At 36.3% G+C, this 15,034-nt stretch overlaps 1 protein-coding gene across 5 annotated transcripts in view; it reads left to right on the forward strand.

Annotated features, from left to right (window-relative positions):
* The window catches only part of LOC136836055 (putative leucine-rich repeat-containing protein DDB_G0290503), a 359,912-nt gene that overhangs the window by 288,170 nt on the left and 56,708 nt on the right, over positions 1-15,034 (forward strand). For all 5 annotated transcript variants that reach the window (XM_067099946.1, XM_067099947.1, XM_067099948.1 and 2 more), the window contains exon 22: positions 6,551-6,736. In XM_067099946.1, coding sequence (XP_066956047.1) covers positions 6,551-6,736 — 186 coding nt within the window. The remainder of the gene's footprint in view (positions 1-6,550; positions 6,737-15,034) is intronic.

Genomic DNA, 15,034 nt, shown 5'->3' on the forward strand with positions numbered 1-15,034 from the left:
GGTATAATGAGTATGGAAGTAGGGATGTGCATGATTTCTTTAGGGAGTATGAAAGGTTTTGTCAGGATAAGTATGGGGAGAGTAAGAGAGTGTGGGCACGAGAATTAGGAGAATATTTGACTGGGTTTTTGCTTGATATGTATAGGGTTATTATGAGTGTGGGAGATGTTGAGTATGACAAGGTGAAAGCTAGACTAGTTGAGCAAGCGAGGTGTATGAAAGCGAGTGTTAAGTATAAGAGGAAGAATGGATTTGATGAGGCAAGAATGAAAGCTGGGGAAACCTTGTCACTGTATGCTTGTAGGCTGGAGACGTTGGCGAGGAAGAAGTTTGGGGATGATGGGATAGATGAATGTAAGGAGTTAGTACGGAAGTTGTTAGAGACAGTGCCAGATGGAGTGAGAGAATTTGTGAACTTGAAGCGGAAGGAGAAGAAAAGATGGACGAGTGAAAGGTTGACTTGGGGAGAAATTTTGGAAATTGTAGAAGATTATGAGCTTGACAGGGTTATAAAAGAGAGCAGAAGTGTGAGTGTAAGGGCTGGGGTAGATGAGAGAGTGCCAGATTTTGGAAGCTTTAGGGATGCAGTGTTGAGGGGCCCAATGAGAATGGCAAATAGTGTAATAGATAGGAGTGTAAGAGCAAGTAATGTGGAGGTGCCAGTGAGGATGAATGGTGGGTTTGTAAGGGAACAATGGGTTGGACGGGTTAGGGATAGTAGTGTACAAAGGGGAAGGTCGGTGAGTGGAAGTCAAGCGAAGTGTTTTAGATGTGGAAAGGAAGGACATACAAAGAATGAGTATAGGTGGGCTTTAGGAGCAACATTTCGGGTGTGGGCAATCGGGACATTTGGTAAGTGAGTGTACGAAAGATAGGGGGGTTAAATGCTACAGGTGCGGACAGGTGGGTCATATTGGTAATGGTTGTAGGGGTACCCGAGTGAATGTAATATGTGGCAACTGTGGTAAGAATGGGCATTATGCGAGAATGTGTTCAGAACTGAGAGCGAAGTGTGTCGAATGTGGAATGGAAGGGCATGTATCAAGTGTATGTAGACGAAAGAGGGTGACTGACAGCGAATTCAGGAAACTGAGTGTGAAGGGGGTTCAAATGGGTGGATCCTCTAGGATGCAAGCGGTGCGTGTGATGCATGTACGTGAGGGGTTGTTGCATGAGGGGGGCTTTGCTGGAAAGACTGACGAGTGCATGAGTGTGCAAGTGTGTTGTAAGGGAGTAAGATTGATTGCGTTAGTAGATACCGGTGTAGTATGAATGTCATATTTAAGAATGGATGTGAGAAATTGAGGAATACGTGAAATTAGGAATTGTCAGGGGAAGTAAGAGGGATTGGAAATTTAGGGGTAGCAGTGGTTGGAAGAGTGTGTGAACGGTTAGAAATTGGGGTGTAATGATGGATAAAAGTGATTTTTGTGTGATTGAGAGTACGAATGATAAATATGATATTTTATTGGGATGTGAGTTTTGGAAAAAATGCGGGATGGTGGTCCGTCCTAGTATGAATGTAATTGAATTACGTATGAAAGGGGATGTGCTTGGGGATTTGTATTTGGGGAAGGATGGTAGGGTTGAGCAAAAATTGTGGAAGAGAGTGCCTGTAATTGTGACAGAGAGGGTAAAAGTGCCACATGAGATTGGAGAAGTTGTGAGTGTGAAAGTGGCATGGCCGGATAGCCTCGGGATAGCCAACAATGATAGTTGTGAGTATGTAGTTGAGGGAATAGACGTAAATAAATTAGTCAGGGCAAATGTGTGTGTATATGATGGGGTTTTGAACATGGGAGATCCAAGGGTATATATAACGTCATTGCTGAGTGTCAGGAAGAAGCGAGTGCGAGGAATATGTGAGGGAGATTGTGTGGGAATATTACGTACATTGGTGAATGTGGATGATGAGAGGTACGTGAAGGTACGGCAGATGATGACAGGTGATTTGAAAGGAGTTAATGATTGGACGTATGAGGAGCTGAAAGAAAGAGTAAAGGTAGATGAAAATGTAAGTGATAACGTAAGAAACGGAATGATCGTAAGTTGTGTGATAGGGTGTGAGTGCCAAAGTGAAAATGAGTGATAAAGCGTGTAATACGGATGAATGGGATGGTATGAATAGAACGTATAGCATATGCGGGTTTGATATAACTGAGTTGACTGAACGTGTAGGGGTGAGTGAACGGTGGGAGGTGAGCAAAAGTGTAAGAGTAAGAGAGCGTAGCAGTAATAGACGAGTGATTGAAAGCATGAATGAATCGTTGCAAGAATTGGAAAGGTCAATGAGCGAATGGGATGGATTAGTTGAAAAATTGGGGGAGGTATTTGGGAACGAGTTAGAGGGTATAGATGAGATTGTGGATGAAATTGAGAGTGGTAATAGTGAAGAAGATAGCGTGAATCTGAGAGAGAATGGAGGAGAAGATGTAAATCTGAATGTTGCTGGAAGAGAGAGCGAGTCTGAGAGAATGATTGCGTGCCCGCGAACGCGTTCTAAAGGACCTGCTAGTGAGCATCCGTGGGTGTTGCGTAAGGCAATTTGAATGCAGTGTGAAAAGTGTTGGTTGGGAAATGCTAAAAGGGGGGAGAATTATAGAGGGATGAATGAATTTTTATTTAGCATTTCCCAACGTTTTGTGAGAGAGAGAGAGAGAGAGAGCGAGTGTAATTGTCGTTAGTGAGTGTTTCGGTTGTTGGAAGAGGGATAAGGGTCGTTAGTTGGAGTTTGTTTACGGCGCTGTCTGTCTGTCTGTCGGTAGTTCAGTCTTGAGTTGAGGTTCAACTTTGAAAGTAGTCAGTTCAGTTCGTCTGAGTTTCTGATGCTGTTGTTATCGGTGCATGTGTCTCTCGTCTTCCTTTGTTATTGTATGTTCGTGAGTCGTGTGTTTTCCTGTTTAATGCCGTTTGTTGTTGAGAGAGTCTTTAGTCAGAGCTAGTGCCGGTCAGTGGTTTTCGTGTTGGACAGTTTTTGTATGCTTTTCTGGGAGTTGTTGGTTTTTCTTGTTGGTGTGCTGTTTTATTGTGTGTGTGTTCTGTTTCCTTTTTTTGTATTTCCTTGTTGTGTTTGTGGTTGTTTGCGGTTGTGGTTGTTACGGCGGCCTTAATCCATCTCCCAGCAACCGAGGATCAGGGTGAGTGTTGTGTGTTGTTTTTTTGTGTTTTGAATTCCGCCACAGTGTCTTCAAGGAATGGGTGATTCAATGCCTTGCTGCTTTTGGCTGTAATCAATGGTTTCTGACTCCTCTGTTCTTGCTTTTCAAAGATCTAATTCCTTCTCATTTGAGACTACCTTCTGTAGCAGCCTTTCCATTGGTTTTACAACCTTCTGTGGTAAGCATCATCTTGAGTGCTGATTATCAGCCATTGCATTAGGGAGAGGTGGTTCTCCAGCAGCTGTTGGATGGATGGCAGATCCTCATCCTCCACCCTTTTCATACTCACTTGATGTGATTCATGGTTTGGGAACATTAGTGTGCTTTACAACATGTTTACCTAGCTCCCTCTTCAGTTCTTGTTGGGCCCTAACAGTGACAACTTTTTTTTTTTTTTTTAGCCATTAAATGATTTCCATCTCTCTCTCTCTCTCTCTCTCTCTCTCTCTCTCTCTCTCTCTTCTCTCTCTCTCTCTCTCTTCTTAGTCTTTGCGGAGTAATGTTTGCCTTGGAGTCATGGCTGAGTATCTCCTAGTTTGAGGTTGCTCTTGAACTCACTGGCTTTTGCTACCTTAACCTGCTTATCTCCTGAAGTTTTGTTTTTTGTTCTATAAAGAGCTTTCAAGTTTTGCTCAGGTGGTTTATATTTCATCTCTTGCTCCTGTTTGTACCTTCTCTCAAGTTACTGGAATGGGATTGTCAAGACTTTTGTGTTGGCATTGCAGAATGCGGATTGGACATTGTTAGATGTTTCTTCTTAAGCCCCATGGACCTCAGAATCAATTTCCTCAAGGTTTGAGTACCTCTTCTCTGCTGATAAACTTACCAGGGGCTCTCCACTATCTTTAGAGCAGTTATTTGGCATAAACCACTTTCTTTCTGATGCTTTTATCTAAGCTTATGGTATAGTACTGACGGATATTTCTCTTTGAATCTAACCATTTTGGCTGGTCTAGCTACAGGCCTAGCAATTATAGTAAGTCATCATCTTCCTCCCCATGACTTCATCCATCTTCCCTATAGCACACATGGAGTGTGTTTTTCTCAAAGTACTCACTTTTAAGCCTTAATTTCTTAGCACATAAAGATTTTACGTGATGTGACAGAAGCTGAAGCCTATTGCATTTTCATGTCTTATGCTGAGAAGCAGCCTGAATCCAATTTTATATTCATTGGCTATAAATTTAACACTGGCTTTGTAATTGGAGTCAAGGCAGTGTGTTTTAATGTAGGGGTGTGCTTCCTCAAGAAGCATCAGTTTTTACAGCAGAGTTGTATGGTATTACAACAGCTATTGAAAAACTATCAACTATGGATAAATTTCACTGTTTCATTTCACTGTTTATTGTGACTCCAGAAGTGTCCTGCTAGCAACCCTTTGATTTTAAACATTTTACAGTGGATCCATATAATTGAAAGCAGAGGATTATAACATTTTGCTGGGTCCCAGCACATGTGGGAGCCCATGGCAATGAAGAGTGATAGATTAGCAAAACAGGCATCAGCCAAGCTACTTCCAAGGAGAAATCCACTTTAGTTTAAAGATTTTTTTTCCTCAAATTAAAGCTTTCATATAAGGCACATGGTAAGACCATTAGAACTTGATAAGTTCCAATAAATTGAGAGTAATTGCATCTGTTATATATCCTTGGAAGTATGGAGATGTGCCTAGATGGGAGATGGTATTATGCCATTTATTCATAGGACTACCCACTTAACTCTTAATTATTTGATGGATAATGATCCCCAGCATTTTTGAGATTATATGGCCTCCTTGACTGAAACATTTGCGAGTTGAATGCCCCAGTCTTGGGAATCTGAGGAATCAATACATCTCCAAGGCTTGCAGTGAGAATGGCAGGTTTATCCATGTTGAGGTTCTTGGAGAGGATGTTGCATATAATGGCAGTGGCATTTTTAACCTATCTCGGAAGCTGGTCTCCTGGAAGAAATGTAATCTTAATTGTGTTGTTTCTTATTTTTATAATGAGTTCTGATTGGTTTTATTGATAATGTATTAATATGTTTATTAGGAAATGATATTGCATTAATGACTTTGTAGTCACAATCATTCATCATTCATTCGTCATATCATTTATTCTTTAGTTGGCTTGTGTACCATGTTGGGTTACATCTTCTATCATATCCATAACTTGCAGAGGTTACTTGGATCTTCTAGGTCATTTTTTACTACACTGTCTGTCGTTTACAGGAATTAGACTTCATGCATCTGGGTCTTTTATTCTCTTCAGATGCTCATCACCCTCCCTCCAAATTAGTGAATTAGACTAATTTGGGTTAGTGGGTCTCTTATAACTATATTTCTACGTTGAAACAAGTTTTCATACAAATCTATTCATCTTAATCTTTACTGGTATGTTTCCTTCTTGTCACTGTTACAGATGGGGTTATTAGCCTAGGAGAAAGAAGTTTTAGTTTGTGGACAGTGGACTTCACATAAACCAGGCATGCACTTTTTTTTTTTATAGTCACTCAGTGTGGGTGAGGCCATTTCACGTGAAATGAGGTTATTAACGATAAAATGGATTTATAAAACTTTGCAATATTGTAAAATTATTGTTCTCAGGTATGTGTTATATTGTAAAATTGTTGTTCTCAGGTGTGTGTTCCAGCGAATTTTAAAAGTTTTTTGGACAATATTTCTAGTACCAATAAAGATTTAGGTTAGGTCATAATTTGTTTTTTGTGGTTAGTTACTCAAAAGAAAGGGATTGGACTAATTTTATATAAAAAAGAGTAAGTGGTTTGGCCACGCCAGTATAATTGAAATAACATAACTTTATTGAAAGTAATCTAACTTGAAGTTCAAATAGTGTTTATTGAAGTTGCCATAGAATTGTAGCATGAAACTTATTTCAATCAATGGCAAAATCTATAAAATGATTATATGATTAATAAATGACTTCACATGTAAGATATTGTCTGTATTAGTATTCAAATTGGGAGTGATCATTTGAGTTTGTTCTTTTTGTGTTGCATTTAACCATAATATTGACTCATTGCTATATGAAGTTATCTCATGTAATGTTCTTTCATGACAAATCTGAAGTTCTTGAAATGTGAAATTGCAAGAGCAAAATTTTGTCTTAGTAATAGTAATCAAACTCAATTTAGTGGGTTGAAATGGTCAAGTTTAAAATAATAGTTTTAATCATTGAAGTATGAAAGATAAATGTAATGTAAGGCATAAATCACTGTAAAAGAAAGGTTTGTACCTTATGAAATAATGTTGAAAGTACTAATTTCACCCAAAATTTTGGGCTACGTGCATAGCAGAAAAGTGCTGGTATGGAGGGCATGTGTGTTTAATCCTAAAGTATTGCAATGATATTGCTGTAGCTCCTCTTCACATAATTTTAAACAACTTTCAGGAAAATAGAATTCCTATGTCCAGAAGCGCTTCAAGAGCAGTAGCATCTGATTCCCAGTTAATCAAGATTGCTGTAAGTAAACCACGGGCTGAAGGTCAAAATACCAATGATTCGGTGCTGTCACAAAGGTCAACTAGAACAACAAATAGACGAAAGGTTCTACCAAGGGCAGCTTCTGTAGAAACAGTATGTATTATCTCATATTGGGGAGTTAATTCAGTTAGGAGCCAGATTTGTTAATTTAGAAAATAAATGCTTGATTTTAGAGTAATGAAATTCCCATCCAGACTGAATTTTCAGATAGCAACAGTAATTATTCTCCTGTAAAGGGTTTCATTTAATCTTTTTGCCCATTATAATGTTATGGTATACAAACTATTAGGCAGGCTTAATTTTTTTTGTTTTTAAATTGTTCTGGGATTTTCTTAGAATGCATGTTGGATTTAATTTATTTGGCTGTTTGCACTGGTAACACTTCTTAAAAGAAACAAGTTGGAAAATTGATGCAAAACTTGGTTGGTTTCAAAGTAATGTGCATTATTATCATAATTGATTATGAAGAGTACATACCAGATGTAAATTACTGATTTTGTGTGAGCTCCCCCAAAACATAGCAGTGCTGATATCTTAGTGCTTGTAATATTCTAAAGGTCTCCTCAAAGCAGGTTCAGCCCAAGTGGCACTATCATTCAAGCAATTCATGTCAAGGAAGTTTGGTCAGAAGTGGTGTTCCAGTAAGGGCATCCAGATACCTTGGGAGTAAAACAGTGGTATGTAGTCAGCAGATGAATAGGATCCATAAGCTTGAGTATTCACCTCAGCTGCAGAATGACCTGTTTTCTGAGCTCTTGAAGGTGTGACCATAGGGCCCAAAATAAAATGTAAAAATTTATTTTTGAGTGGAATCTTTCCATGCCTGCTCTGAGGATGGCTATTATTTACTTGTTAGTAACATTTTATGTTGAGAAAATCAAGATATTCAGTGACCAAAAACAAGTGAAATCATGGTATAAAGGTTTAACAAACCAAAACCCTTATGCTCACATTCGTACTACACCATACAAAAACCAAAAATTGTCTGACAAGTGGGATTTAAGAGCATACTATAACTCGAAGTTACTGAACTAACAAAATCAAACATTATATAAATCTGTACTGAATTGCCAAGATTATTGAAATATTATCATAAGAATGTAACAAATCATATCACTGATACTGATAAAAATTATACTTATACATGTATTAATAACAAAAAAAGTTCAGTAATGAATTAATATGTAACTAAATTATATACATTTATGAGTAAAGAAGCACAAGGAACATATTGTCTGCTGCCAAGTTTCAAATAAAAGTTCATTACCACATAATGACAGGAACATTAAATACCAAATCTGTGCACCTTCGAATCCGAAATCATTCTGCAAATATTAAATCATTGAACTCCCTTAACTAAAGAATGAATACTTTTGTGGAACATATTAAGCTCCTTTAACAGTAGATCAGCACTTTTAGCAGTCTATAAAAATAGTAACCTTTTGTAATAATTAACACTTTCCTATCCAATTGACGTAATATTACACAAAATCACCCTACCCCTCGCCTTACCTGACTGACGTAATTTTACGTAAAATTTACCGAAAATTTTCGTACTTGTGGTAGGGGTAAATTTTTTTTATTTTCGGACAGTTGGTGGTTTCCATAGGCTAAAGCATACCTTGGACCGTGTAACTCGGGCATCGATACGCCAGGCAAGCAGTTCTTATACTGCGCATGCGCAAATCCCTGGCATACTAAATTTCTCACAATGAAATCAGCTGATCCTACCCACGCTTCTCTCTCGTATCTTACATTTTTTTTTTTATAAAATATAGGATTACATTATTGGAAACACTCTGTTTCGTACCCTCTTTTTCTATAATTTTTTTAGTTCCTGTACTGTGCATGCACAGATCCCTGGCGTAGTAAAATTCTCACAATGACATCAGCTGATCCCACCCACGCAGGTCTGGCAGGCCACACTTCTCTGTTAGAGACCATGCGTGCGAGCTAGGGTAAACACGTGTGGTTGTTTGCATACAGTGACGTCAATAGAGAACAGTTTCCAACATGCTTTCGCAAAGTTTTTACGGTAAAACTAGCGGAAAACACGTTAGTGCATCACATAAGAGACGTCTGGATTTTAGGCAGGGCTCTGAATCTCATTTTTCATTATTATATATATTGATATTTAGAGAATTTTGTTGGCTTTCTCATAAAAAATAATTCATTTGCCTAACTGTTAAAGCTTTTGAGCTAGGAACGATAATGTTGACAATGGTAAAATTTTTTTTCGTTTCGATCAGCTTATAACGTCAAAATGAAACTGTTGCCGTTACCAAAGCCATTTTTCTTGACTCTCACTTTATTCCTCAACCTTTCCTCTACATTTTTGTATATTTACAAAGTAATTTCTATGAAAAATATCTGAGCTAGGGCTCATCCAAAAAAACATTTCTAGCGATAATTCTCACCGTATGCCAGGCAGGGCGCTCTGTTTCTTACCCTCTTTTCTATCAATTTTTTCACCAACTGGACTTATTCGTTTTTCATTCTTTTATATGTTGATATTTAGAGAATTTTGTTGGCTTTCTCATAAAAAATAATTAATTCGCCTAACTGTTATAGTTTTTGAGCTATGAACAGTAATATTGACAATGGTAACTTTTTTTTTCGTTGATCAACTTATAACGTCAAAATGATACTGTTGCCGTTACCAAAGCCATTTTTCTTGGCTCTCCCTTTATTCTTCAACTTTTCCTCTACATTTTCGTATATTTACAAAGTAATTTCTGTGAAAAATAACTGAGATAGGGCTCTTCAAAAAAGATTTTTTTGTAGCGATAATTCTCACCATACGCTGGGCAGAGCGCTCTGTTTCTTACCCTCTTTTCTATCAATTTTTTCACCAACTGGACTTATTCGTTTTTCATTCTTTTATATGTCAATATTTAGAGAATTGTGTTGGCTTTTTCATAAAAAATAATTCATTCGCCTAACTGTTATAGCTTTTGAGCTACGAACGATAATGTTGACAATGGTAACATTTTTTTCATTTCGATCAACTTATAACGTCAAAATGAAACTGTTGCCGTTACCAAAGCCATTTTTCTTGACTCTCCCTTTATTCTTCAACTTTTCCTCTACATTTTCGTATATTTACAAAGTAATTTCTATGAAAAATAACCGAGATAGGGCTCTTCAAAAAAAAATATATATTTCTAGCGATAATTCTCACCATACGCCGGGCAGAGCGCTCGCTCTGTTTCTCACCCTCTTTTCTATCAGTTTTTTCACCAACTGGACTTATTCGTTTTCCATTGTTTTATATGTCGATATTTAGAGAATTCTGTTGGCTTTCTCATAAAAAATAATTAATTCGCCTGACTTTCATAGTTTTTGGGTTACGAATGAAAATATAAAAATAAGTAAAGAATTTTTTTTTTTTGTTAAATAACTCACATTTTTTTGTATTTAGTGGGCTGGGACTCTTATTCTGACTATTCCACCATAAAATATAAACAATTAGAAAAAAAGGACAGCAAAATGAACACTGTTGGCATAAAATTTATATTTTTGCTGAATTTTCGAGATAATTATTTTTTCGCACTATCGAGCGCTCCCAGGCACCTTGGGTCTCAGATACGCTCGGTGATATGGTAATTATACAGATAGGAAAGTGTTAACGATAGTGTAATAGAACATCATGAAAAATATAAAACTCAACCTGAACAGTCTTATAGCCATTGCATTTTGTAGACACATACTGGTGTTGCCCAGACACCTAATCAAGCCCCTAAGTTCCTTAAACCATAATGATCCTTAACAGTATGTATGCCCCTGATGCTGGTTGATTCAGACTGTATCATTTTGATGTTTTTTTTATTATACTTTCATCTTGTCCTGTCCTTTTTTACACACACTGGTCTTTATTAAGACTTTCCATATTATTTCACAAATAATTTGACATCTGTTAACCCTTAAACACTGAGCCTCTATTTACAAAAGTGTCTGCCGTATGCTGGCGGCGTTCACGAGTTAGTGCGCCGAAGCGGAAAAAATTTCTCTCTCTCTCTCTCTCTCTCTCTCTCTCTCTCTCTCTCTCTCTCTCTCTCTCTCTCTCTCTCTCTCTCTCTCTCTCTCTCAAAAAATCACAGCACACTTAGTTTTTAAGATTAAGAGTTCATTTTTGGCTCCTTTTTTTGACATTGCCTGAAGTTTAGTATGCAACCATCAGAAATGAAAAAAAAAAATATCATCATATATAAATATTGAAATATATGACAGCACGAAAAAAATTTCATATCGCGCTATGAGCAAAACGGTTAAAGCTAATGAGTTATTTTTTTTTCTTTGTATTGTACACTAAATTGCGATGATTTTGGTATGTAACAAATTGTAAAATGATCAAAGCAACACAGAGAAAATAATATCACAAAATCATGCATGAATTCGTAATGCATGGACGTAAAAAAAAAGTTTTTTTTAAATTCGCTATAAATCGAAATATTGTGCTAGAGACTTCCAATTTGTTGCAAATTGAAGGTAATTGATTGAATATTACTAGACTGTAAGTGTTTTAGCTTACAATTGCAGTTTTCGACCATTTCGGTCGAAAAAGTTGACCAAAAGGTCGAATTTTTCTATTTATCGTGATTATATGAAAATATTTCAAAATTGATAAAAGCTACAACCATGAGTTATTTTTTGTTGTATTCTACATGAAATTGCACACATTTCCATATATAAAACTTTATGTAACGACTAATATAAAACGGTGCAAACATTATGACAATGTGACGAAAGAATTTCAGAGATGTTCGGCCGAGTTGGGGCGCGCGGACGTAAGAAAAAAGTTTTTTTCAAAAATTCACCATAAATCGAAATATTGTGCTAGAGACTTCCAATTTGTTACAAAATGAAGGTAAATGATTGAATATTACTAGAATGTAAGAGTTTTAGCCTACAATTGTGTTTTTTCGACCATTTCGACGAAGTCAAAGTTGACCAAGGTTGAAATTTTGGCACTTATCGTGATTTATATGAAAATATTTCAAAACTGATAAAAGCTACAACCTTGAGTTATTTTTTGTTGTATTCTACATGAAATTGCACACATTTTCATATATAAAACTTTATGTAACGACTAATATAAAACGGTGCAAACATTACGACAAAGTGACGAAAGAATTCCTGAGATGTTTGGCCGAGTTACCGCGCGTGGACGTAAGTATTCCAAAAATTCACCATAAATCGAAATATTGTGCTAGAGACTTCCAATTTGTTTCAAAATGAAGGTAAATGATTGAATGTTACTAGATTGTAAGAGTTTTAACTTACAATTGCGTTTTTCGACCATTTCGGTCGAGTCAAAGTTGACCGAAGGTTGAAATTTTGGCACTTATCGTGATTTATATGGCAATATTTCAAAACTGATAAAAGCTACAACCTTGAGTTATTTTTTGTTGTATTCTACATGAAATTGCACACATTTTCATATATAAAACTTTATGTAACGACTAATATAAAACAGTGCAAACATTACAACAAAGTGACGAAAGAATTTCTGAAATTTTCAGCTGAGCTACCGCGCGGACGTAGGGAAAAAGTTTTTTTCAAAAATTCACCATAAATCGAAATATTGTGCTAGAGACTTCCAGTTTGTTGCAAAATGAAGGTAAATGATTGATTATTACTAGAATGTAAGAGTTTTAGTTTACAATTGTGTTTTTCGACCATTTCGGTCGAGTCAAATTTGACCGAAGGTTGAAATTTTGGCACTTATCGTGATTTATATGAAAATATTTCCGAACTGATAAAAGCTACAATCATGGGTTGTGTTTTGTTGTATTTTACCAGAAATTGCGCACATTTTCATATATAAAACTTTATGTAATGGGTAATATAAAACGGTGCAAAAATTACGACAAAATGACAAAAGAATTTCTGAAATTTTCGGCCAAGTTACCGCGAGCGGATGTAAGGAAAAGGTTTTTTCAAAGATTCACCATAAATCGAAATATTGTGCTAGAGACTTCCAATTTGTTGCAAAATGAAGATAAATGATTGAATATTACTAGAATGTAAGAGTTTTAGCTTACAATTGCGTTTTTCGACCATTTCAGTCAAGTCAAAGTTGACCGAAGGTTGAAATTTTTTGTAGTTGATGTACGGTACGTCCACTCGTCACCCGACAGACAATTTTAGTCGTCTTATGATACGTCCAGTCGGCGTTTAAGGGTTATTATTACGATCATTTCCACAAACCTCAACAATATATTTATTCTCTCTCTCTCTCTTGATATCCAGATTAAATGATGAAATTTTCACCTCAGTTTTGCCATCCAAACGTATCAGTCACAGTGTGTATATTTTCCAGACTATCACCGAACAGTAGAAATACATGTGTACCATGTGTATGTAGCCGTCATTTGACACCTCGCCATAGTTAACGTCAACTCCACCAAAATATGACTGCTGACTACATTTTCAACTTGAGCAATTATTTCACTCCTGTAACCTGCAAGCATTGTTGACAGCATCAGATAAAGAAATATGCCACCTGGGGTTGACCATCCTCATTAAAGTTCTATTTAAATACCAGTTGCAATGAAAAGCAAAATGGTTTACAGTACTGAATATACTCAAGAATTAAGTGAATGCATGTGATTACTGAAGTCATTAACATCAACAACAGTTTAAATGTGATTACTCTTAGAAAATACACTGATTACCTTATAATTTGATATCTTTAGATTTATTGAGATACAGGCAGTCCCCGCTATTACGACGGGGGTTCCATTCCGACACCATGTCGTAAGCTGAAAATCGACGTAACCTGAAATAATCATCGAAAATCATAAGAAAGCCTTACTTTTAATCCTTTGGGTGTCTTGAATGGCATAACCTGCATTTTTAATGTTTTTTGTAAAAAAACCCCTCCAAATTTAGACCATTTTGCTATTTTTGAGCCAGAGAGAGAGAGAGAGAGAGACTTTGTCTCAGTGCTTATCTACCAGAAAAAAGACTTGGAATTTCACAGAATTATGTAAAATGTAACCTAATTTTTATAGCAAGGAAAATATGAAAGAATGAATAACAAAGTAAGTCACATTTATCTATAAAACAATACAAAACAAATAAACATACATGTTACATATGCGTAAAAAATCTCTCTTATCTCAGTGAGAGAGAGAGAGAGACTGTTTGCATCACCACTTATCTGCTAGAAAAAGACTTAGAATTTCACAGAACTATGTAAAATCTTACCTCATTTTTCCTAGTTATTGAAATGTAAAAAGTAATTATAGCATGGAAAACGTGAAAAAATGAATGACAAAGTAAGTCACGTTTATCTATAAAACTATACAGAACAAATAAACGTACATGTTACAAATGCATAAAAAAATTTTCTCTCTCATTTCAAAGAGAGAGAGAGAGAGAGAAAAAAACAAATACTACTCACCCTCTTGAGTAGTGTATGCAAAGCCCTTGAAGTACAAGATTTGTGGTTGGCCAAAATCCCACCCTTCCTGCCAATTGCGTGTCGTCATGGAGAGGAGGAGGTGGGGGGTTGCTTCAGCTGTAACTGGATACCTTCAATCCTCCAGCCAATAGCGTGTCAGGATGGAGAGAGGGGGTTTGCTACAAGCTCTGTTATTGGCTCTTTCTAGTCCCTCTGGTCAATAGCGTGTCATCATGGAGCCTACATCAAAGCAATAAAAAAAAAATGTAACATCATGATGGCTTTGTGAACTTCCTGGGATTTTATTATATTTTTTATGTTGATATGGTAATCCATATTTCATGAAAGGATATATGTATACAGTAGAGAGAGGGAGAGGAAAGAGGTATGGGCAGTTGGCCTTACTTAAATATCAAGAATAATATTCATGAATTATTACAGAGAAAGAGACAATGCATTAATATTAATATTTGAAAATTAGTACTGTAAATCATTTTTTATCATAAAAAATGCATTTAATCATGAAAATAAAATAAAAATCAGTAATTAGTGAATACTGCTCTACGAGAGAGGGAGAGAGAGAGAGGTCGAACTGAGTTGCTCACTTCAGTAAGCTGTTCTGAGATTTTGTGGGATTTTAATTTAAAAATGTATTGATACTTTTCTGTGGTTACTGTACCTTCATATTAACCCTCTAACGCTGAGCCTCTATTTACAAAAGTGTCTGTTGTATGCCGGCGGCGTTTGGGAGTGAGCGCTGACTTTTTTTTTTTTTTTTTTTTTTTTTTTTCAAAAAAATCAGAGCACGCTTAGTTTTTAACATTAAGAGTTCATTTTTGGCTCCTTTTTTTGTCATTGCCTGAAATTTAGTATGCAACCATCAGAAATGAAAAAAAATACCATAAATAAATATTGGAATATATAACAGCGCTAAAGAATTTCATATATAATTGTATACAAATCGCGCTGTAAGCAAAACGGTT

This window comes from Macrobrachium rosenbergii, chromosome 56 (assembly GCF_040412425.1).
Source record: "Macrobrachium rosenbergii isolate ZJJX-2024 chromosome 56, ASM4041242v1, whole genome shotgun sequence".
NCBI classification, from domain to species: Eukaryota; Metazoa; Arthropoda; class Malacostraca; order Decapoda; family Palaemonidae; genus Macrobrachium; species Macrobrachium rosenbergii.